The 24044-nt window shown below is 37.6% G+C and overlaps 2 protein-coding genes across 2 annotated transcripts; both read left to right on the top strand.

The window, feature by feature from the left end:
• Positions 1–1808: 1808 nt before the first annotated feature.
• On the top strand, positions 1809–5808 carry LOC134650269 (27 kDa glycoprotein-like). The gene is made up of 6 exons (XM_063505227.1): positions 1809–1949; positions 2146–2249; positions 2894–3006; positions 3724–3878; positions 5026–5132; positions 5572–5808. Exons 1-6 carry the CDS (start codon positions 1898–1900, stop codon positions 5770–5772), a joined length of 732 nt encoding a protein of 243 aa, XP_063361297.1. The 5' UTR covers positions 1809–1897; the 3' UTR covers positions 5773–5808.
• Positions 5809–15946: 10138 nt separating this feature from the next.
• Positions 15947–20995, top strand: LOC134650276 (27 kDa hemolymph protein-like). The gene is made up of 7 exons (XM_063505235.1): positions 15947–16086; positions 17747–17856; positions 18356–18468; positions 18742–18905; positions 19164–19285; positions 20254–20385; positions 20894–20995. The coding sequence occupies exons 1-7, from the start codon at positions 16050–16052 to the stop codon at positions 20897–20899; spliced, it is 684 nt and encodes a 227-aa protein (XP_063361305.1). The 5' UTR covers positions 15947–16049; the 3' UTR covers positions 20900–20995.
• Positions 20996–24044: the final 3049 nt, after the last annotated feature.

The following is a 24044-nucleotide window of genomic DNA, read 5'->3' as shown; positions in this document are numbered from 1 at the left end:
TGTTTCTGTAATGTACCGCCAAAGAATAAATATATTGCATGCATTTAAAATAGTATCCCCTGCCTTGCTGGGTAATTGTATAAAATATAAAAGCTAGATTTCCTAAACTAGTATAATTATATTCCAACGTCTGATTGAGCTGAATAAATAAAACCATAATATAAATAAATAAATATAGTATGTTCAATATAAAATCATAAAAATTCATACATACATAGTACATACACAAATACTATAGTTATTTGTACAACAAGAGATCAAAGTTTGATATTTCTTCGAGTGCTTATTTTGAGTCCCGTGCAAGCGAAAGATTCTATAATAGATTCACGAGCGTAGCGAGTGAATCTAATTTAGAATCTTGAGCGTAGTAAGGGACTCAAAAGCGCACGAGATGTAAATAACTTTGATCTCGTGTAGTTCACAAAACTTTTCACCTCAGCAGTGAGAACATATTAGAGAACCCGAAAAATGTAATCCTTCTTCATCACTTACCTCTATTCACTCATGTTTTCTTAAGATATACCAAGAATTAAATTTTCACCTCAGCATCTCGAACAAGGGTACTTTGCTACTTAAAAACAGTGAGCAAAATCGCATTTTGCTCATTTTGTCTCACTCAGTGAGCAAAATGCGATTTTGCTCACTGTTTTTAAGTAGCAAAGTACCCTTGTTCGAGCTGCTGAGGTGAAAAATATATTGTTACATCCATCAAAAGTTGAGAGAAAGATGTTAGTACCTATGTTACCCTATGTAGTTATCCAGTTTTGCACTCTTATTTATTATTTAGGTATCTCCTAAATACTTTTTGATGGTGTTTAATGAGCCGAAACCAATAAGCCAATTTCAATGTCATTAGACTCATTAGCGAGGTCAAACATTTGTATTAGCTCAGCACCATAAGTATCATGTTTTCCAGTTATGAAATACCTACATACAAAAGTATCTACATACCAGTTCATACAAATGTATGAAATCTACCTGGCATGTGTCCCATTTATTCATGTTCAATTGACATCTCAATCGGTTTGATGTCAAGTAGCGCTCGGCAGAGTCTGGGCGTCGGTCTAATCCTATTTTATGTAGCGATACTAATCGTGCATCAGGAGATTTGAATACTGTCTGATAGTTTTATTAGTGTAGGTACGACCGAAGTTTTGGTTTTAATATAAAAAGTCATGTTTCAGCCTCAGCCCAAAAAACTGCCGAAACATTTGGCCGCGCGGAAATTGTATTTTTGGTAGTGTCCAAAACTTCGGTCTCGGTTTTAGCAGGTTTCGGCATAAACATGGACTAAGCCGAACCTCGGTCTGACACTAGTTTTATTTTGATGGATACTAATGAGTAGGTGATGGCGGATAGAATAAAAGAAATCAACCGTACGCGCTTGCACTAACGCGTAGTATTAACAGAAGTGTACAAGTTCGTAGGCCCTGGGCAATTAAGCCTGGGCCTGTACCTATACCTATACCTGCCTACAGCGATAAATAGTACATTGTTTCGAATGTTTCCTATTCAATTTGATTACATATGAGACCACAAAATTGACATAAATAGAAGTAGGGTATCCAAAGACACTATGATCAATACCATTATAGGTACCTATTAAAAGTACCTACTCAGTTACCACTGCTTGGGCCGATTGTTCAAAAACCGCTAAATTTTTAGAATTAGCTAATAAATTTAATGCGAGGCAATGTATGGACGTACGTACTTTTGTTGCTAATGTTGCTATTACCTATAAACTAAGCAATAATTGGGCAACTCTTAAAATGCCTGTATACGGAATGATAGAGCAACACAGGTACATTATACGTGTACAAGGACTACTCGGGACAGGACCACTCAGTTGCCATCTGTCTGCAGAAGCGAATCACAGTGCGCTCAATTGTGCTTCACAATGATTTGGATACTTTCTCTACTTGTAGCTCTAATTCCTGTTTTAACTGTCGGTAAGTTTTTCTATATTGTATTTAATTCTTAAAAACAATTTGGTACCTATACATTATAAGAATTAACAAGTGTCCTTAAGAATAAGTACGAAATCGAATCAATCGACGGTCTTGTGATAAACAGTTTAGTACCAATTTAGTTATTGAATGATTGGCTGTCGTCCTAGTTTGTTATTTGGAAACAACTGCTTTTCAGACGCGTGGGGGAAGTACAACGCCTTTGACCAGAAGCAAATAACGGAGTATGTGACCAAACTCTGTACGAAAAGTGGCGCTGAAGACAAAGTTCCACAAGTTCTGGTGAGACCTATTAAATTTTAAATTAAATGAGCGCAGTTTCTTTATCTGAAACTCGCGACAGTGACACACCTTTCTTTACTTGTACCTATTATAAGCGTATCTGGCGTGCTTGCTCAATGAGCGTAACTTCCCCGGGGACCGTAGGTTTACAGCAGCGGTCGGCAACCCGCGGCCCGCGGGCCGCATGCGGCCCGTGAACCTGTTACTTGCGGCCCGCGAGTCTCTCTGGCTATTTTGTTTGTAATATTGACAAACGACAATGTCTAATCTAGTCATAAATATTAACAAAGTGCGGCCCGCGTCAACTTCGTTACCTACTATGTGGCCCTTGGTTGCTAAAAGGTTAATTGCCGACCGCTGGTTTACAGGAAACTTGGTAGGGTGGGCTGCTGAAGAGGCAAATAGTCTTATAAGAGCATACGAGTAGTTATTCTCAGAACAGAACTGACAACTGTGTCCCTAAGTGGAGGCCAAACCACGGATCGACTAATGGCAGGGATCGACTAATAGGTAAAAACTCAGTAGTGAATTACAATAGGTCCTTCATGATCATTTATTTGTACCTAACTAAAGAGAGAAAAATGGTATAAAAAATTTACTTTTGGTGCGTTATAATAGGTAATCAGACGTTAACTATCTTACAGGATGCAATCGAAAACTTCGAGAAATGTTCCGTGAGCCTGTTCAAGGACGAAGTCCTGTTGGAGGAAGTGGCGACTGCCATCCGCAATAATGACCTCAATGGAGTCTTCAAAAAGTTAGTACTTTTATTCTTTGCCATTATACTTCGTAGTACCTACGTACCTAATTCCCTGCTCATCAAATTTATATCAAAGATCGGAGATCAACAATAAAACCCGTTACCCCACTCTTGTGTCCATGCACTTATAAGTAGGTATATAAATTAGCCTCCTGTTTTACCTTGGCCGCAGTCGAGTAAAAAATGCGTAGACTTCAAAGGACTTATTCGATTTCACGATACAAATCTATCACACGCAGCCAAACTTCCAACAAATCCGTTTTTAGGGTTCCGTACCTCAAAAGGAAAAAAGATCACTCGTGCGTCTGTCTGTCTGTCCGACCATTCCCCCCCTTATCTCCGAAACTACTGCGTTTAAATTTTTGAAAAAAATACACAAAATAGCTCTGTACCTATAGATGACAGGAAAACATATTAAAAATGTGCAGTCAAGCGTGAGTCAGACTTAATGTACGGAACCCTTGGAACGCGAGTCCGACTCGCACTTGCCCGGATTTTTTACCATAATAAGTTATTATCCCCTTTATCCTATACTTAGCCTACACTGGTAAAATTTGTCAAAGAACTGTCTTATTTCAGACATAGACAGAGAGAATCATACTATCTTTGTCTTAGACTATTAGCATCCAGAAGAAAAGGATGAGTATAGTTTTTTGTTCTTATTTACTGACAAATTGGTTTGACCAGCTATAGTAATTAGTCGTTTGGTCGCAGGTACTGCGCACGCACAGGCCGCTTGGCCGCGTGCACTTACTCTCTGATCGACAGCGTGGGGCTGTGCGTGGCCGGCGCCGACCTGCCCGCCGCGCACAACTTCATCGACCAGCTGCTCGGCTTCGTCTGCCACAACGACGGCGAGAGGATCGCACGTAAGTGTTGTCTACACTTACTCTCTGATCGACAGCGTGGGGCTGTGCGTGGCCGGCGCCGACCTGCCCGCCGCGCACAACTTCATCGACCAGCTGCTCGGCTTCGTCTGCCATAACGACGGCGAGAGGATCGCACGTAAGGCGTAAGGCCTGAGTGGACGCTCGAGTTGGGCGTGCAGCGGGGCGGGGCGTGCGGCGTGCATGCAAACGTATAGTAGCGGCCTTAGTGCACGCTGCTCAAATCCCTTGGGAGCTCGACGCCACGCTGCACGCCCCGTCGAACGCTCCGCTTCGAGTGTCCACTCAGGCCTTACGACACACTGTTATCTACGCCGGACCAAAGAGAAATATTGTAAGACAAGAGTGCTCACTCCATACATCAGTTCAGACTATTAATTTCAGTGTCTACATCTAGCTTCGAGTAGCGGAACTATCAGTACTGCTACATCTATTGTCAAGTAGCAGTACTGATAGTTCCCCTACTCGATGCTAGATGCTAATAGTCTTTTTGGTACTAAAACTGATGTATGGAGTGAGCACTCTATGTATTTTTTTCTCTATGGCCGGACTCTGTTACTGGCGGCTTAGCCAAGGTGACTATCGCTTACGCTTCGCTATCGAATCGCTTTATTGTGTGTCTCTCATCACTCTTCCATATTAGTGTAACGGTGATCGACAGTTGCGTTTCGTTCGCTGCGTAGCGTTAGCGATGGGCATTTTGTCTACGGAGCCTACTTGGAGGGCACTACCTGTCATGTGCTCTTTGTATGGGGCCCAATACGTTCCACGACTCTTCTCTTTCCGCACAGACTCTACGAGAGTTCAAACAGCTGAGACTTTAAGCCTAGTTAAAATTACTACCAATCCTGGTTTTACCTAACATATACATCCCCCTGTATTTATATACCCTCGGTAAACAGTATAAACACCTCGATCTTAATAATACTTATAATGTAAATATCCATATTAGTATGACTCACGCTAGAACGGCCCTGGTCCAGGCGGAGGCAACCGACACTTCATTTTCTACGACAGGTAACCGGTGATCACGTGACGCTCTCTATAGGAAACGAAGTGTCGGATACCTCGGCCTGGACTCGGGCCGTTCTAACGGAATCATACTTTAATTGGTTGCCTTCGTTTTCAGTGTTCATTCAAGAAAGCGGTCCTCAATGCTTCCAGCAGAACGCGGGCTCCCTGAACGGCTGCGCCGCGAAAGTGTTGAGCGAAATGGACGGCGTGCAACCGGTTAAAGTAAGAATTCGGCCCAATTCGAACAATGCTAATAAGATGTCACAACGATACGATACCGATCTGTCAGTGTCAAAAGTGACGGTTTTGGTTGAAGTAATGTCACTTTTGACACTGACAGATCGGTATCGTATCGGCGTGACATCTTATAATAACCATTGTTCTAATTGAGCCGACAGCTTCATGAAAGTGGGGGACCCGTGCGAAATCGCCTTTTCATACAAACTTAGTCCTCATACCTATATGTATGATATTAGGAACTCTCAAAATGATTCTGCAACATCTAACTTCATCTGTAAGCTTAGCACTTGAACACATCAGCATCAGTATATCGCCCACGAGATAGACTATCCGTCCCTCTAGTCCTATTAGTCCTAGTCTATCTCGCGGGCGAGATACCTCCTGTGGTGTATGTGTGTGTGTAGCCTATTGTATTCTTCAGGAACGCTGCACGAAGTTCGACGAGCTATCAAAATGCCTGGTGGAGACTGTGAGCACGTGCTCTCCCGCCGCGCCGGGCGACATGATGCGCGCGCTGCTCGCGCACGTGCGGCAGGCCACGCCGTGCGCAGCAGACGACGACACCTTCCGCACCTACATGCGGTGGCTGCAGGACCGCAAGGACCACACCGACCACCATTAAAATACTCGTCACGCCCCGGCTATGAAATGCACGCTCTGAGCGCGGACAAAACAAAGCGTGCGTTCCGTGACCCTCGGGGCCTAGCAAAGATGACAATCACTATCACTACATATGCTTAGATATGTAAAACTACGCAACGGATAATGATGCGGTTATTTTTAATAGAGTGATTCAAGAGGAAGGTTTATATATAATTTGTTAACCCGTGCGAAGCTGGGGCCGGGCGCTAGTTGAAAAATAAAGCGAAACGAAGCGCTAAGATAAACGTAAATCATGTATGCAAAAGATAGCGTATCGTTTCGTTTTCTAAAAGCGATTGTCATGTTGGCTAGGCCCCCAGGTCAGGTTTAATCAAGTTTCAATGCAGTAAAAGCTAGTAGCCGGATGCCCTGTTGATTTGCCAACTTAATGTCTTGGCAACGTTAAAGTTTGATGGAATATCATTATGATTATGATTTTTTTTGAATACCATAGTTTTACAACTTGTCACGATTACTTGAAAAACTTTTGACTTAAAAACGTTTGAGTGCCAGAAACTAAAGGCTGTTTGTTTTATACACCTAATAATGTATTTGTAAACCTAGATGTATTTAAATATTTTATATTAGCCATAAAATGTGATACCAACCTACATAATAGTAGAGAAACCATTTTATTCCGTCATTAGGTGTGTACACAGGGAAAATAGATTTTTTTTTATTTTTTATTTTCATACCAGAAAGTGTACATTATTTATTTGCAAATCACACGTTAGTATTTCTAATGAATAGTAATGTCATAATATTTTTACATAGGTAAATTTCATAATTTAGAATCCATTCGTTTTGAGGTTTTAAAGAGTTTTAAGTAAATAACTGACTAAATTATTGTAGTACAATTTGACATGCCTATAATAGTTATTCTTGTTATGATTATTATCTGAGAATTGTATCTTTTTTTTATAATTAAGTGAAATACATTAAATACTTATACCTCTTATCGTATCAGGATCCAAAAGTATTGTGTTGAATTTTCTTTATCATCTGCCTGCCTGATGCGAGACGGCTACGACCTTGCTACGACATACCGCGAAAATCGAAAAAACTATATGACTGGTCATCTCTATCGCTCTTGCGACATTTGAGTGACATGAGGCAGATAGACAATTTTCTCCTCCTCCTTCCTTCCTCCTTCGTCGGTACAAAGTCTACGACGTCCCCTTCCCATTCGTAATAACAAGTAATAATAATAATGTTAGTTACATAGGTACATTCACTGATTTCGGTGACAACGACCCTAGGCGATGAACCTCCCATTTTTCCACTAGAAGGTAGGAGAAATTATGGAAAAATATAGGTACATTAACGGATAAAATGTTAGTTTCTGAACAAACGATTAAGGTACGTTATTCGGTCTTTTTCGATACGTTTGATACATTTATCCTCCACTGAAAAATAGAAGTTTGACGACAGACAAAATAAAACTTAACTCGTTTAAGCGGTTTTTAATTGCCAATTCAAACTAACAAACAATAACAATGGTTTGAATCAAATTATGCAGTTTTATAAATACTATAAACGAAAACTCTCTTCGTCGACCGAATAATCAGTAGATACCCACAATTAACGCACGACTGTGCCGGGGTCAAAAAGTTATCAGCCATCGGTATGAAAACCATTCAACTCATTCGTGTGAGACACCGATAAGTAGATTTATTTCTTAACAAATAATATTTTATTAATACCATATCATTACATTCATCACAAAATATTAAAGATTTTAAGTTAATTTTAAAGAACTTTAATAATTTAAAACGTTGTGCCGCCTTCCTGCAAACTTTTTGATTCTGAACGCTGGTCCTCGAGTTGTAGTAGTAGATCCTCCGTGCTTCGTATACAGGATATCTGATGGCAGCATTCTTAGTACAAATCTCTCTTCTACGGGTTTTTCAGGGTAAATACCCATAAAGGTATTTAATGGTGTCGTCTTCTCGTATGGCACGCTACCTGGCACGTCGGGCAACGCGTCTCTGTCCTCGAGTCCCGTGGGGGCGCTAGAAGCTATATCTCCCAGCACGAACACAGCCAACACATATATCACAGCAACTTTGGTTACACACGTTATAAACGACCTCATTTTCTATTATTTATTTAAAGATGACACAATTTACTCTGCTGCTTGCTTGAGACACGAGATCCCAGACAGTCCGATTATATTTATATGCGTAGTGTCGGACGGATTTACTAATAATATGTAAGTATACTACATTACGTCGGTATTTGTAATTAATTAGCTCTTATCATTCGTCCAAGCCGCGACAGGCGTATAAATTAAGTCGTAGTAGGCAAGTGCGATTGGCAAAACAGAACAATTATCGGAAAAGCAGAATATGCTCATGAAGGGATAAACAAAACAAATGATGTAACTTTTCCAAAGTCGATGTAACAACAGGAAGAGTTAGATGGGCGTTACTAAAATAAACACTTTTTGCAATAAAAACAACTAGGAAACATCAAATTATTTTCTAAGAACAATTTTTTTTTTCTATGATAATCTATATATATAAATGCAAGTGTCCTGACTGACTGACTGACTGACTGATTCATCAACGCAGAGCCGAAACTACAAAAGCTAGAAAGTTGAAATTTGCACACTAGGTTGCATTTATAAAGTGTACAAGAGATAAGAAGCGATTTTGAAAAATTCAACCCCTAAGGGGGTTAAAAAGGGGATGAAAGGTTGTATGGGGTACAAGTTTTATTTTAAGCTAGGAATTTAAAACTTTGTAAAAATGTATTATATTAAAAAACAAGAAAACTAATTTCAGCGTTTTTGAAAATTCATCCCCCAAGGTGGTGAAAAAGGGGTTGAAAGTTTGTATGGAGATCAAATATTTTTGTGAGTGTGGGACTTGAAACTTTGTATATGGGGATATTCTTATATGACAAGAAAAGTAATTTCAGCGTTTTTGAAAATTCATCCCCTAACAGGGTTAAAAAGGGGTTGAAAGATTGAATCCATTACAAATGCTTTGAAACTTCTTAGAAAGTAGTGTTGAGTCGCTCACTCGTGAGGCACCTCATTTGTACCACTCATTTTGTTAATTTGTCGCAGTACTTCGTACCGCAAAAATGTCTTACTTCACTATTCATTTTACTTGATTCTAAAATTATCTTTCTCCTAAAAGTTCTATTCTTAACCTCCAGAATTGCACTCCAATTAAATGTTACTTTTATTTATTTATAAAGGAAGTGATGAATACATAAATATGTATATACATTAAATATTTTTGTCGCCGTTGGAATTAATGGAATAGTCGACGCTGAAAATATGCTAGTACCTCACCTCATTTGAAGTAAGACATTGTAACACCTCATTTTAGAAAATGAGGTACTCATACAAACTCATTTTAAATTGATGTCCTACCCATCACTATTAGAAAGGCATAATAGCCGATTACAAAATAAAGTAAATGCGACATTTTTGGAAATTCAACCCCTAAGGGGGTTAAAAAGGGGATGAAAGTTCGTCTTGGGGTGCAAATTTCATTTTAAGCTAGGAACTTGAAACTTTGCAAATAGATATTAAATTTAAATACAAGAAAACTAATTTCAGCGTTTTTGAAAATTCATCCCCTAAGGTGGTGAAAAAAGGGTTGAAAGTTTGTATGGATATCAAACATTTTTTCGAGCGCGGGACTTGAATCTTTGTATTTGGGGATATTATTAAAAGACAAGAAAAGTAATTTCAGCCTTTTGTAAAATTCATCCCCTAACAGGGTTAAAAAGAGGTTGAAAGTTTGTATGTGGTTCAAATTTTATTTTAAGCTAGGTACTTGAAAGTCCGTAAAAAGATATATTATTAAAATACAAAAAAAATACTTTCAGCGTTTTAGAAAATTCATCCCCTAAGGTGGTGAAAAAAGGGTTGAAAGTTTGTATGGAGATCAAATATTTTTGTGAGTGTGGGACTTGAAACTTTGTATATGGGGATATTATTATATGACAAGAAAAGTAATTTCAGCGTTTTTGAAAATTCATCCCCTAACAGGGTTAAAAAGGGGTTGAAAGATTGAATCCATTACAAATGCTTTGAAACTTCTTAGAAAGGCATAATAGCCGATTACAAAATAAAGTAAATGCGACGTTTTTGGAAATTCAACCCCTAAGGGGGTTAAAAAGGGGATGAAAGTTCGTCTTGGGGTGCAAATTTCATTTTAAGCTAGGAACTTGAAACTTTGCAAATAGATATTAAATTTAAATACAAGAAAACTAATTTCAGCGTTTTTGAAAATTCATCCCCTAAGGTGGTGAAAAAAGGGTTGAAATTTTGTATGGATATCAAACATTTTTTCGAGCGCGGGACTTGAATCTTTGTATTTGGGGATGTTAATAAAAGACAAGAAAAGTAATTTCAGCCTTTTGTAAAATTCATCCCCTAACAGGGTTAAAAAGAGGTTGAAAGTTTGTATGTGGTTCAAATTTTATTTTAAGCTAGGTACTTGAAAGTTCGTAAAAAGATATATTATTAAAATACAAGAAAAATAATTTCAGCGTTTTTGAAAATTCATCCCCTAAGGTGGTGAAAAAAGGGTTGAAAGTTTGTATGGATATCAAACATTTTTTCGAGCGCGGGACTGGAATCTTTGTATTTGGGGATATTATTAATAGACAGGAAAAGTAATTTCAGCGTTTTGTAAAATTCATCCCCTAACAGGGTTAAAAAGAGGTTGAAAGTTTGTATGTGGTTCAAATTTTATTTTAAGCTAGGTACTTGAAAGTTCGTAAAAAGATATATTATTAAAATGCAAGAAAACTAATTTCAGCGTTTTTGAAAGTTCATCCCCTAAGGTGGTGAAAAAAGGGTTGAAAGTTTGTATGGATATCAAACATTTTTTCGAGCGCGGGACTGGAATCTTTGTATTTGGGGATATAATGAAAAGACAGGAAAAGTGATTTCAGCGTTTTGTAAAATTCATCCCCTAACAGGGTTAAAAAGAGGTTGAAAGTTTGTATGTGGTTCAAATTTTATTTTAAGCTAGGTACTTGAAAGTTCGTAAAAAGATATATTATTAAAATACAAGAAAACAAATTTCTGCGTTTTTGAAAATTCATCCCGTAAAGTGGTAAAAAAGGGGTTAAAAGTTTGAATCCATAACAAATGCTTTGAAACTTCTTAGAAAGGCATGATAGCCGATTACAAAATAAGGTAATTGCAACGTTTTTGGAAGTTCAAACCCCTAAGGGATTTAAAAAGGGGATGAAAGTTCGTCTTGGGGTGCAAATTTTATTTTAAGGTAGGAACTTGAAAATTTGCAAAAAGATATTAAATTTAAACACAAGAAAACTAATTTCAGTGTTTTTGAAAATTCATCCCCCTAAGGTGACGAAAAAGGGGTTGAAAGTTTGTATGGATATCAAAAATTTTTTCGAGCGCGGGACTTGAATCTTTGTATTTGAGGATATTATTAGAAGATAATACAAGTAATTTCAGCGTTTTGTAAAATTCATCCCCTAACAGGTTTAAAAAGGGGTTGAAAGTTTGTACAGGGTACAAATTTTATTTTAAGCTAGGAACTTGAAACTTCATAAAAAGGTATTAAAACGAAAAAAAAAAATTTCAGCGTTTTTGAAAATTTATATCTCAAGGTGGTGAAAAAGGGGTTGAAATTTTGTATGGAGTTCAAACATTTTTGTGAGAACGGGCTTGAATCTTTGTACAGAGGCATATTATTAGAATACAAGAAAAGTGATTTCAGCGTTTTTAAAAATTCATGCCATAAAATGGTTAAAAAGGGGTTGAAAGTTTGAATCCATTACAAATGCTTTGAAACTTCTTAGAAAGGCATAATAGCCGATTACAAAAAAAGCTATGGGACGTTTTTTGGAAATTCAACCCCTAAGGGGGTTAAAAAGGGGATGAAAGTTTGTCTTGGGGTTCAAATTTTATTGTAAGCTAGGAACTTGAAACTTCGTAAAAAGGTATTATAATAAAAGAGAAGAAAACTAATTTCAGCGTTTTGGAAAATTCATCCCTCAAGGTGGTGAAAAAGGGGTTGAAAGTTTGTATGCACATCAAATATTTTTTTGAGTGCGGGACTTGAATCTTTGTACAAGGGCATACTATAAGAATACAAGAAAAGTAATTTCAGCGTTTTTAAAAATTCATCCCTTGAAAGGGATTAAATAGGGGTTGAAAGTTTGTATGGAGACCAAAAATTTTTTTTTAGTGCGGGACTTGAATCTTTGTATAAAGGCATATTATTAGAATACAAGAAAAGTTATTTCAGCGTTTTTGAAAATTCATCCCCGAAGGTGGTGAAAAAGGGGTTGAAAGTTTGTATGGAGATCAAACATTTTTGTGTGCGGGACTTGAATCTTTGTATAAAGACATATTATTAGAATACAAGAAAAGTAATTTCGGCATTGTTGAAAATTCTTCCCTCAAGTTGGTAAAAAAGGGGTTGAAAATTTGTATGGAGGTCAAACATTTTTTTGAGTGCGGGGCTTGAATCGTTGTATAAAGGCATATTATTATAATACATAATAAGTAATTTCAGCTTTTTTAAAAATTCATCCCCTAAAAGGTTTAAGAAGGGGTTGAAAGTTGGTAGAGAGTTCAAATTTTATTTAAAGCTAGGAACTTCAAACTTCGTAAATAGGTAGTTAGGTAGTAGGTTTTACTAAATAGTGGACTTGAAAATATGCTGGGGGTTGAGAGGGATTATATCGAGAACAATTTTATTCAGTTAGGGGCTTGAAACTTCGTAGCCAGGTTGTGTATAATAATTAACAAATGATTAACTGCAGTCCCTACTGCTATCGTTTTCTGCATAATGTTCTAAGCTAATATAGAATATATAACCACCAATATACAAATCCACGCGTACGAAGTCGCGGGCAACAGCTAGTATAATATATTTTCAAGTAGGTAAGTAGTTTAATAAACTATAAACCGAAATAAATTTCATATACGAAGGAAAAAATTACCAAAGCCTCCAGTGTCCAAAGCTGGAATCGAACCAGCGTCCCCCGTTTACCGGACAGGTGCCAGGTGTTTTTTCCTTCGTATATGACATTTATTTCGGATCAAATTATTTTATTAAAATATTATAATTTCTGGCATTTGCCGCAAATGCAGAAGACGCTCGTTCGATAGATACCACCCTGGGTACCTGGGTAAGCGGATGAAATATTTTTTTTCGAGTAATAAAAAATATTCGAATATTCGAGAATAGAGCGGCCGAATATTCAAATATTAAAAGGTCGAATAATAGAATTGCAAGCCCTATCAGGCCGCGTAGCCAACATGATCGAAACGCAACTGTCATCATTATCGCACTAATATAGAAGAGTGACAGAGAGACACAAAGCGTTTCGATAGCGAATTTAGCGAAGCGCAAGCGATTGTTACCTTGGCTAGGCCGCCTGTACATCCAGAGGTGTTACATGCGCGTTGCCGATCCTGACTTTACAGCCCACGGAATCACAAAATTACTCATTTACCTAATCGTCAGCAGTAATGTTTTTTATTGGAAAACCCTTGTTACTACCTATTACCTGACTAACAATACAAGGGATTCTTGCTTCGTTCGTAGGAATTATACTTATACTGTGTAATTTTTATTTTAAATGAGTTCATGTAAAAATATGTAGGTAATGACATTTTAACTAATAAATGTTGATTCCTTTCAATTTATGTTGACATTATAACTACTTGCAAGAAATAAAAGGCTTTTTTGGTTTATTACTATGTAAGAACGCCTAAGATCGACATGATGTACCTATCATTGTATTTCATTAGCATATTTAGTGTTTAGATGTGACAAGTGACGAGTTATTTTTCATCGGGAAATCTAAAAAAGAAATTATATTCTCGAATAAAAAATATAAAAAATTTATAAACATACCATGTCAAAAGAGATATTCCGTGCAGCTAGAGTCGGACCAAAAAAAGTCTGCAGCGGATTTGATAGCCCACGCAGTGCAAGTGTCATTTATACGTCATAATTTCATAGAAGTTTGACGTTTAAAATAACACTTGCACTGCGTGGGCTATCAAATCCGCTGCAGACTATTCTTGGTCTGACTCTATCAGAAAGCGACGTCGGGTCATCGTCAGATCACAATACAGTCGTTATGCTGCCGTCGATGTGGGGGTGTATTCCTAACGTAGGTGATAATGGTAGTGATAAATAGCTAGTGATAAAGACAATATGAGAACAACAAACTATAGATTAGTATAGTTCTTGGAATATTCAGACGCTATTTGCGCTTTTTAATTAAGTATCGTTGGTTTTTTTATCGTTGGTTTTTTGGTCCGAATTTAAGGAAGGAAGTATGTGGGAAACCTTAGAATATTCCTACTGTAGATAGTTGGGTACTTAATTACTTTAATCATAAAGTGTATACATTCCACGACTCTTCTCTTTCCGCACAGACTCTAGTGACAGCCAAACTGGACGCCTTTATTACGGACCTTTATTAAGGATCCTAATATATTTGATAACTTTGGCCGTCACTATTTATTTGATGCTGATTGTAAAATAAACTATTACACGCTATGTCGATAAAATGTAAATACCCAGCTAGGTAATAATGATGATTATTTGATTATTCACTGGATGATTTATGTAGGTATGGTGTATTTGCTTTGCAAGTATGTGGACTGGCAACTGTAAGGCATGTTCAGCGTTTCTACTTTAAGAATGACGCACGGGCGAATGATAAAAAATTACATAATTTTGATGCCAAAAATTTACGTTCGAATCGGCCTCCAGATTAGGGCTTGCAATTCGAATATTCGAATATTCGAATTTGTCGAATATTCGACCTGTTTTGATATTCGAATATTCGGCCGCTCAGGTTTCGAATATTCGAATATTTTTTATTACTATAAAAAAATCTATGTCATCCGCTGTAGTTACAGTTTCTGTGTGTTTTACGGGTATTTACAGTGAATGAGGAAGGGTAGGTACCCAAATACGAAGGAAATAATGAAACAGTGAAACCTAACTCAATTTAAAAGAAAACGAAATCAAAAAGTATGTTATTTTTACGGTGCGTAAGTTTTAAGTTAAAGGGTCATTCTGTTTATTCAGTATAAGCGTACGTTAAGCGAATTTTTGAAGTCTAATCCTTGCCACTTATCGCAATTCTCAAATTTAATCATACCAAACTTGCCCAACTTGGTAATCTAACCATGCACCTTTAGCTGACGAATAATCCACCCAGTACTCAACTAACTTTTTCCCTTAAATATTCCAATATTATATAATTAGCCGACCATTCGGAATAATAACTTGCCAAAACAAATAAAGTCAATAAAGATTCAAAATACAATGAAATTAAAGGCCTTTTTACAGGCCTCTGAGTGATTACAAGTTAATTTAAATCGGAAAATAATTAGGTACCTACTAAAAAAAATATCTTACATTCCTAGGTGTTTGGATGGTTAAAGTTATATTATTTCACACAAAGACGCATTTATAATAAGTTTTATCTAGAAATATTAAATACGTCTAATTTTGGCGTTTTACTTGTTTTTAGAAATGTGGGCATCTTATAAATAGTAGGATGATAAAATCTAGTCAATTAAGTGGATTTCTGCCAAATATCCTTAGTTTTAGCAATATGTGAAAAAAGCTTTTGAATAAAACGATAATAAACCGATTTCTCGTTCCGTTTCTTATTTTTTATAATATTCGAATAATTATTCGAATATTCGAATACGTCGTCAGAAAAAGTCGAATATTCGAATATCTGAAAGTTTCGAATATTTGCAAGCCCTACTCCAGATCTTGATGCCTCTTCTACCATAATGTTGTAGAAGCAAAGTAGAAATGAGAACGTCAAGAAATATTATGTTTGGGACTATGTTAAAAAGAAGGATTTAGTAAACAATTTTAAACAAAAGGGGATTGACATTTTATAAGTAGTTCAGGTACTGAATAATTTCAACACGACCGGTATCGCGGGCAGGGACTAGTATGCATATAAATTAGAAGACAGACATTGTTGTCAATATGAACACAGGAAACAACAAATACGGACAAACATTTCTGCATTCATTATCTCAGATCATTAAAAGTCTAACACGGTTATTATTATATTACCTTTTAAGGTTCAAATTGATTAGCTATTTATACAAGAACTCACAAACATTCCTTATCGCGCGTCAGAATAGTCACCCCCGTGACTCAACGCGCGTATATAAAGTGACCTAGGAGCCACTGAGCTTCTCAGTTGTCACTAATAAGTCTTGTCTTCATCATACGCGTGTTCTAACCCTACAATAAGATGTTGAGATACGTTTTCGTTGTTGTCCTGGCCGTGGGTAAGTTTAAGTGAATATATAATAGGATTATTAGAAAGCTATTTCGGTTCCTTTGTAGATTGCATGTAGGTACTTAAAAGTTTTTGAGATCTGCAAAGGGCAAAGGTTTAGTACTTAATCTTAAGAATTATTACCTATCAAGTCGAAAAACTATCTACTAGTACCTACTAAAGAAACCTAATTATTCTTCTCTTTTACAAAAAGTTAAGCATTTATGTAAAAAAATAACACTTTGAAACTATGTTTCGTTTAATATTTAACAGAGAACCGTACAAAAACAAGTGCTGGTGCTGCCACCACGTATAACAACTAAATAATTATTAATTACCGAGGAAAGCCGTTGAAAGACAATTGTAGACGGCGCGCTTCTAGATTACATAAAAGCTAATAAAAATCCAAATATGCCACCAACCTATTTCTCTACACATTAGCACCAAAAAATGCGACTTGAATTAACTTTTCGAATCGAAACTAACATCTTTTTTTTTAATGTGAAACCTTTCTATCTTTCAAAACTGTGACCTATATTTGCTTATATCATAATAATGCATAATGTCTTCCTCAATAGTTTAGTGGGTTAGAACTTAGAACATTTTAAAAATAAACTCGAAGATGCATAATGTGGATGCATGGCTATCTAAAGCCACTCAAGGCGTCCCCTCTTCCTGTCGCCGGTCAACCTATTTACCAATTTACCTTGTCAAGTCGGCTTAACGCCCGCCACAACTGTTTTTTGATCCCATTTCTATCATACTTTATAATTTAGCAGGCAAATTCGACTTGTTTTGATAATAATTCGTGACATAGTGACATTTTTAACTATGTACCTAATACCTGATTCGCATTCGTAAAAGGTGACTAAAATACAGCAGTGAACTATTTATTTTCTCTTTAATAAGTGATATGAGTGATATGTAAGTGCGAATTGAAGTGGACGTACAGTATATGATGCCTACGTATATACCTTCTTATACTCAATTCGTGGCAAATTATGTTGTCTGCGATATGAAGTACAAAAAAAAACGGTCCCCATGAAAAATTTCATGTCTGCCAAGACCGCCTGGGTCTAGCATGAGTTGCGTTCTCGCGTACTTGAAGTCGCGCCAGATGTATGGAGTCGCGCGCGAGAACGCAACTCATGCTAGACCACCAGAGAGGGACCGCTTGTTGTATTTGTTATTTTATACCTAACTTATGGAAATGGATATATGTAGTCCATTTGAATCCTAATGACTGAGGACTAATCGGAATTTCTATCTTCGTTATTTGCAGTAGGGTCTCTGTTACCTGGCTACTTGCTTTGAAAAAAAAAATACATGTCAACACATGTAGGGTTGATGACATCCGGACTCCGGTTGGCACATTTCACTAGATAGGGGTTGCGAGGTCAAGTGATATCGCTTAGGTTAGCTGGGATTGTTATGAGTTATGACAGTAAACAATGCGATAACGAAGTCGTTAGTAACAATATAAGTGCATTAACAAGCCAAATTGAAGTTTATGATAACAGTGGCGTGATAGTCATGTTAAAATGCTAATTTATAGCAAACATAAATACCCAACTATTTGTGTTTGCTTCGGTTCGGTCGTCGGTTCTTAGCGTCTAATAAACGGTTTACTATGACGAATGACTAAACTAACAAGTCATCAACATTGACAGGAGTGCTCGGAGAATACCAAGTCACGGAAGAACAGCGGCAACAAGTTAGAACTGCCATCGGCGAGGTCTGCAAGAAAGCTAACGCTGAAGACAAGACGTCAGAAGTCCAGGTAATTACTTATTATAATTATAATTATTGATGTATTATTATTATTTGCTTGTATGTACCTAAATTCAATGTTGACGTGTAAAAGTGCCCTTGTGGCCTATTTGCTGAGTAAATGTTGAAGTTGAAGAATTTGTCTTACAAAGGCAACATTGTTTTAACTTTACGTTAACTTTTCGTGCTAATATTGATACCCGAGCAAGCGAAATATTCCAAAACAGGAATCATGAGTAGGTACTAACCGTAAAACATTATAAATCAAATTTAAATGAACGCTGTTAAATACATATATTTTATCATTCAAAATCATCACTTAAAAATCCTTCTACCACCGGCCAACATGAGGAATTCAAATTTTGCATTAAATTACTTTGCCACTCTCAAAATGAAACTGTCTCATCAGCTTTTGAAGAATAAAGAGAGCCTCTACGAGTCTTACGTGTTGGGATGGTGAAAAATCAACTTCATTGAAAGCCTTAAATGTTTAATTAATGTTATTTCAGGCTGCCGTTCATACGTTCACGGAATGTCTGAAGGGCCTCTTCAACATTGACCAAATCAAAACAGAAATCGAGGAGGCGAAGCCTAATGGTGCCCTCGACGAGGTCTTTAAGAAGTAAGTAATGACTCCAGCCTCTTATTAAAGCACGGCGTACGAGCACACGGCATGCCTTGATGGGTTTTGTTGTATACTGATGGCCTACCGCGAACCACGTCTGAACCTTCAAGAGAGTACTCCCATCTTAAAAGCCGGTAATGCACTTACAACAGTTACAACCCCTCTTGTGTTGCGGCATCAGGCGATCCGTCTGCACTCAATGCAATACCGTCTCAGTTCAGGTTAAAAGTGATCCTTCTACAAATTTGTCTTGATTTTTCCTTTCTGCAGGTACTGCGCGAAATCTTCTCAGCTGAAGGCGTGCATCAACACCGCTATCACCGGCGTGACGCCGTGCGTGCCGAACGACCTTCGCGTCCATCTGCCTACCGCCTCCAACGCCACCGATCAGATCATCGACTTCGTTTGTTACAAGGATGGCGACAGGATCGCTTGTAAGTACGAATGAATCTATTTTTGGTGATTTATTTTCGCATTGCACTCATTGTTGAACATAAGCTTGACTAGCTCTTTCGTTGTGCGGGAGCTAGTTAGCACGTGCACATTTCTCGCCTGCCTAGGCGCGTCTAAAAAGCAACTGTACAATTTGTACAATTTAAGTGCTTCAATTTTGAAACGCCTATAACCTACGTATGTGGAGTTATTATATCACTGATAAGGGCCAGATGTTATTGTACAGTTGCATTTTGCAGTGTTCATCGCCGAGGACGGCCCCAAGTGCTTCCAAGAGAAAGCGGAGGACATCAAGGCTTGTGCTGAGAAGATCAAGGGAGGCATCAGCTCTGTCGACGAAGCCAAGGCACTCTCTACTGAGGTAAGACTACCTATAGTTTGGATCGTGCATTAATTACATCACAAAAAAAAGCGGCCAAGTGCGAGTCGGACTCGCCCATGAAGGGTTCCGTATTTAGGCGATTTATGACGTATTAAAAAAAACTACTTACTAGATCTCGTTCAAACCAATTTTCGGTGGAAGTTTACATGGTACATCATATATTTTTTTTAGTTTTATCATTCTCTTATTTTAGAAGTTACAGGGGGGGGGTGACACATTTTACCACTTTGGAAGTGTCACTCGCGCAAACTATTCAGTTTGGAAAAAAATGATATTAGAAACCTCAATATCATTTTTGAAGACCTATCCATAGATACCCCACACGTATGGGTTTGATGAAAAAAAAATTTTTGAGTTTCAGTTTTAAGTATGGGGAACCCCCAAAATTTATTGTTTTTTTTTCTATTTTTGTGTGAAAATCTTAATGCGGTTCACAGAATACATCTACTTACCAAGTTTCAACAGTATAGTTCTTATAGTTTCGGAGAAAAGTGGCTGTGACATACGGACGGACAGACAGACAGACATGACGAATCTATAAGGGTTCCGTTTTTTGCCATTTGGCTACGGAACCCTAAAAACGATTTTTTGGAGATCTTGGAACCTAACCCTAAATAATACGAACAAAGCTCTCGAGCTGTGCACTCACCAGATCTGACCCACCCTTGTAAAACAAGCTAATTCGAAACAGGCACCTGGCCAGGAGGCGCCATAAGCCTTAAGTAAAAAGTGCATATACTTGGAAAAATTCGACCTATGCCGCTGTGGCCCGGTGCCCGAGTGGCAACAGGCACCTACCGCGATAGCAGAGGACGCTGGTTCGATTCCAGCCTGGGGCACTGGAGGCCTGGGTCACTTTATCTTAGTATATGAAATTTATTTCAGTTTATAATAAGCTAATTCGAAGACTTTTATTCACACATGTAATCAAAACTGTTTGTGTGCAGAACAAATGCAAGAAGTTGGACGAGCTGTCATCGTGCGTGGTGTCTAAACTGGAAACCTGCGAAAACTCCACCCCCGCGAACATGGCCGAGTCACTGTTCAAATTCGTCAAGAAGGCATCACCCTGCAACACGGTTAGTATCAACTTATTTTTACCGTTGTGAAGCCAGTCCAGACGGGACAATTATTGGCCCAATCTGTCCGTGTGTGGTGTGGACGCAAAACTGAACCGTCGGCACGTGATCGATTGATATGTCGCTCCGGTCACAGAGGCAGGGTCACGATAAAAGTCCTAAGGTTCATGACTTGCGATACAAAGGAATAATTTCTCGTTCTTGTTAATCTTTGTTACAATTTCATTTAAAGCCTGGCCAGTAATATATGATCATTGACAAGAGGGCGCTGTTATTTTCATGTATAGGGTGACAGTTCAGTTTAGTATGAAAAAAATAGTTCCAGTGAAATTCCGCAACATGGCGCGTGATCATTGATCATATATTCCTGGCCAGGCTTTACTCAGGCCTTACTTATTTGCTGACTGGTAGAGAATGCCTAAAGTCCCAATTTGGTAGGTAGTACCTATGTATTATGCAATAAAGATTAAATAAATAAAATATTAATTTTATGCAAATTCTTCCGCAGAAATAAGGAGAAGCCAACGAGGCAGGCTGTGATACGCGAGAATGCAAAGACGTGCCATGAAACACTAAATGACAATTTAATAAGAATATTGCATTTTTATAATGTGTTTTATTTGATGACAAACAGTGTAGAAACTGATTTTAATTTTTAACAAGCAGAAACGATGCTATTAAGCTTAGAATAAATTTAAAAGTGGAAAAATTACTGTCTTGGGTGAGACTTGAACTCACGGCCACTGGATCGATACTCCAGCGCTCTGCCATCTGAGCCACCAAGACCTCATCCATAGCCAGCAAATCTTTCCACCTTGGAATTTTTAAGGTCAATGATGTCAGGATAAAAAGAGTAAAAAACAAACTTGATTGTAACCATCCCATTTATTTATTCTGAATTTTCACTTTCACCTACAATACAGGTATCACATAAAAACTACTTTATCACACGTATACCCAGTAACTAAATTAACAGCCAAACAAACAGCGTAAAAAATTAAGTAAGGCCTTTATTTAAACGTAAGTATCATGTGAAATAAATAATTCTCTAATAGTGACATTGGGTTATTTGGGACAAGATAAAATGTCATGTTTAGGCAATTTAAATATAAATCGGACACCTTGTTTTTCATTTTCAGTCTTACGTGTGTTATTTTATAAATTTTCGGCTTTCAACACTAAATACTTTAAAAATGTATCACAAACCTTTAAGTCTCATAGACTTTCGTAGCCTAAGGGCTCATTTAGACGACTCGTATACGATTTTAGTTACATTGCGGACCATTGAGGTTACATCAATTCAGCCGACCGATCAAATGACGTAATGTAACGAAACTCACATGCGAGTTCTCGCACCGTCTAAATGAGCCCTCTGATAACATTTGGTGACAGCATGGTTCTTCCAGTCCAGTACCTCAATATATCACCGACATATCGGCACCTCATTTCGTCTTTGCGCTTACCAAATTTAATACAATGTACGCGATTTTTATTAAGCATTTGTCTGCCGCGCGCACACGTAAAACGGCGTCTTACCTTATCTGTTGTTACTAAAATATGTATAATTCAAAAATCGAGCACATATCAGTTTTGGAAAGCGCAACGACTATTTGCATGTATTCACTTGTTAATAAATTCAGTGTTATGTCGATGATACGGTAGTGCTGTCTAATGATATAATTGACAATATTTTTAGGTATATAGCCCAAATTGCAACATGCCACTAAAATTTATTTGCAAGTAAATTATAAGTACGAGATGATTTAAGTAAACCAATTTTTCTACTATTCGGTGTTAAAATTAAAATGACAGTTAATCGCGTCGCATGCGCAATAGATACATTTTTTTAGGTCTAGATTTTCATACTATTTTAGTCGTCTAGATTTTCATAATGTTATGAAATCTTATGAAAAAAAAAACTGTCCAACGGTAGTTTTATCTGTCATTTTAATCTAAGCACTAAGTAACCTAAAGGTAAGGTAAAAATTAAGTTCTTAAATCAACTAATTGAGCAAAATACTTAAAATATCAACAAAAAATAATGTATAATATTTAACAATTTCACGCAGAAATATAAAAAAAGACAATGTAAATGAACAAAAAAATATAAGAAATAAATACATCTCTTAACGACTATTTCAGAAACTTATTGTAAAATGATAAAAAATAGTAAAAATTGAGCCGCGTTACATGCAATCACAGAACAAGTAGAATGGCGATGCGAGTAGGGTACATGTCGCCGCCGGTTATGAGCAAACGCTCGCATGCTAGTACTCGCCCGCGCTGACCGAAAAACGTAAACATGCCTTTTGCGCCACAATAACGTTCAGATTAAGAAGCCAGACATCAAATCTGTCTAAAGGAGGCGTATCCATTCACCGGGCACACAAGTTTTTACTACCGTTGCGCGAGAAATGTGGAAATGTGGAGAGGAACGAGCGGCGACACCGGTTCCGATACTAACTGCGCGCGATAGCCGTTCTAACCTCTTTAATAATGTTCTGTGCATGCAATCATTCATTACAGTAAGTATACATTGTATAATGTTCCTCACATTTACAGACAAATATGTATTAATATTGATTGGACGTTTATATTGGACATCAATGATTTAAAGATAAATGTCAAAAGTTGCCACCAAAAAAAACTAAATAAGATAACAAATGGAATGTACACATCTTTGTCACAACACTCACAACCGAAATAGCCTTAACTTCATTTTTTGGCATTTTTAAGAAATCATTCGATGTATTCATGTATCGTTTGGACAACTTAGTCTCAGGACCCTCAGGTCCTTTGTATGTCTGTTTTAAAACAGGGGCTGTTACTTAAGCCTTAGACTATACTACCGCGTACAAACTACGCTTTAAGCTCGGTTTAACCCCTAAAAATATAACTATAGGTACATTACTTCCAAAACTATTGCAACAATTGAGGCAATAAGCGCTCTATACGTCTCACGTACTATGTATCTAGTATTAAATATAGGAATTCAGTTAGCTGCCAGCGCGAATATTGGTATAATCCGTCTACACTTACTAAACTATTTTCAATCACCTCGGCATTCGCACTATTTAAGGGATTTAAAAGTGCAGGGGTCTGCAATTGGCACACTTAAACTGTGTAAACGATATGTATGTAGTTGTTCTATAAGCAATGGAAGCTCTATCATCGAGCGTAAAGATAGGTTTTCCTAGGATAGCGGTGCCGTCATATAGCGGCCGTCTCCATTCATACTAAATAATACGGCTAAATATGGATGTCGTAGTATTTGTATGAAGACGGCCGCTATATGACGGCACCGCTATCCTAGGAAACCAGAGCATAAGCGACCAACATTTCACAGCAATATTGGACTAATTATGTTGCTGATCACATATAAAAGCTGTAACAGACGGGCGTACCAGACCGCGACTTTGGTCCGGTCGAAATATCTCTTTCTCGCTCTCACTTATAGCTGCGTCCATAACGGACTTCCGGCGGACCACCTCGATCGAACAGGCCTCGGACCGGACCAAATTCGCGGTCCGGTACGCCCGTCTGTTACAGCTTTAAATCGTTACAATGCGGTCCTTTAAACCGCGCCTTCAATAATGAATATACCTACTTGTTTCTTTCTTTTGGACAAGCCTACTATACTAAAGTAATGTATTCCGGGA

This window comes from Cydia amplana, chromosome 8, assembly GCF_948474715.1.
Source record: "Cydia amplana chromosome 8, ilCydAmpl1.1, whole genome shotgun sequence".
Lineage (NCBI taxonomy): Eukaryota > Metazoa > Arthropoda > Insecta > Lepidoptera > Tortricidae > Cydia > Cydia amplana.
Note: the sequence above shows the minus strand (reverse complement) of the source record. Positions and strands in the feature narration are given on the sequence as shown.

Excerpts from the sequence above, each read along its gene's own strand:
- LOC134650269 (XM_063505227.1), top strand. The coding sequence starts at position 1,898 with ATGATTTGGATACTTTCTCTACTTGTAGCTCTAATTCCTGTTTTAACT. Across the intron at positions 1,950-2,145 it reads AATTCCTGTTTTAACTGTCG|ACGCGTGGGGGAAGTACAAC; the intron begins GTAAGTTTTTCT and ends ACTGCTTTTCAG. Across the intron at positions 5,133-5,571 it reads ACGGCGTGCAACCGGTTAAA|GAACGCTGCACGAAGTTCGA; the intron begins GTAAGAATTCGG and ends TGTATTCTTCAG.
- LOC134650276 (XM_063505235.1), top strand. The coding sequence starts at position 16,050 with ATGTTGAGATACGTTTTCGTTGTTGTCCTGGCCGTGG. Across the intron at positions 17,857-18,355 it reads ACAAGACGTCAGAAGTCCAG|GCTGCCGTTCATACGTTCAC; the intron begins GTAATTACTTAT and ends ATGTTATTTCAG. Across the intron at positions 18,469-18,741 it reads CTCGACGAGGTCTTTAAGAA|GTACTGCGCGAAATCTTCTC; the intron begins GTAAGTAATGAC and ends TCCTTTCTGCAG.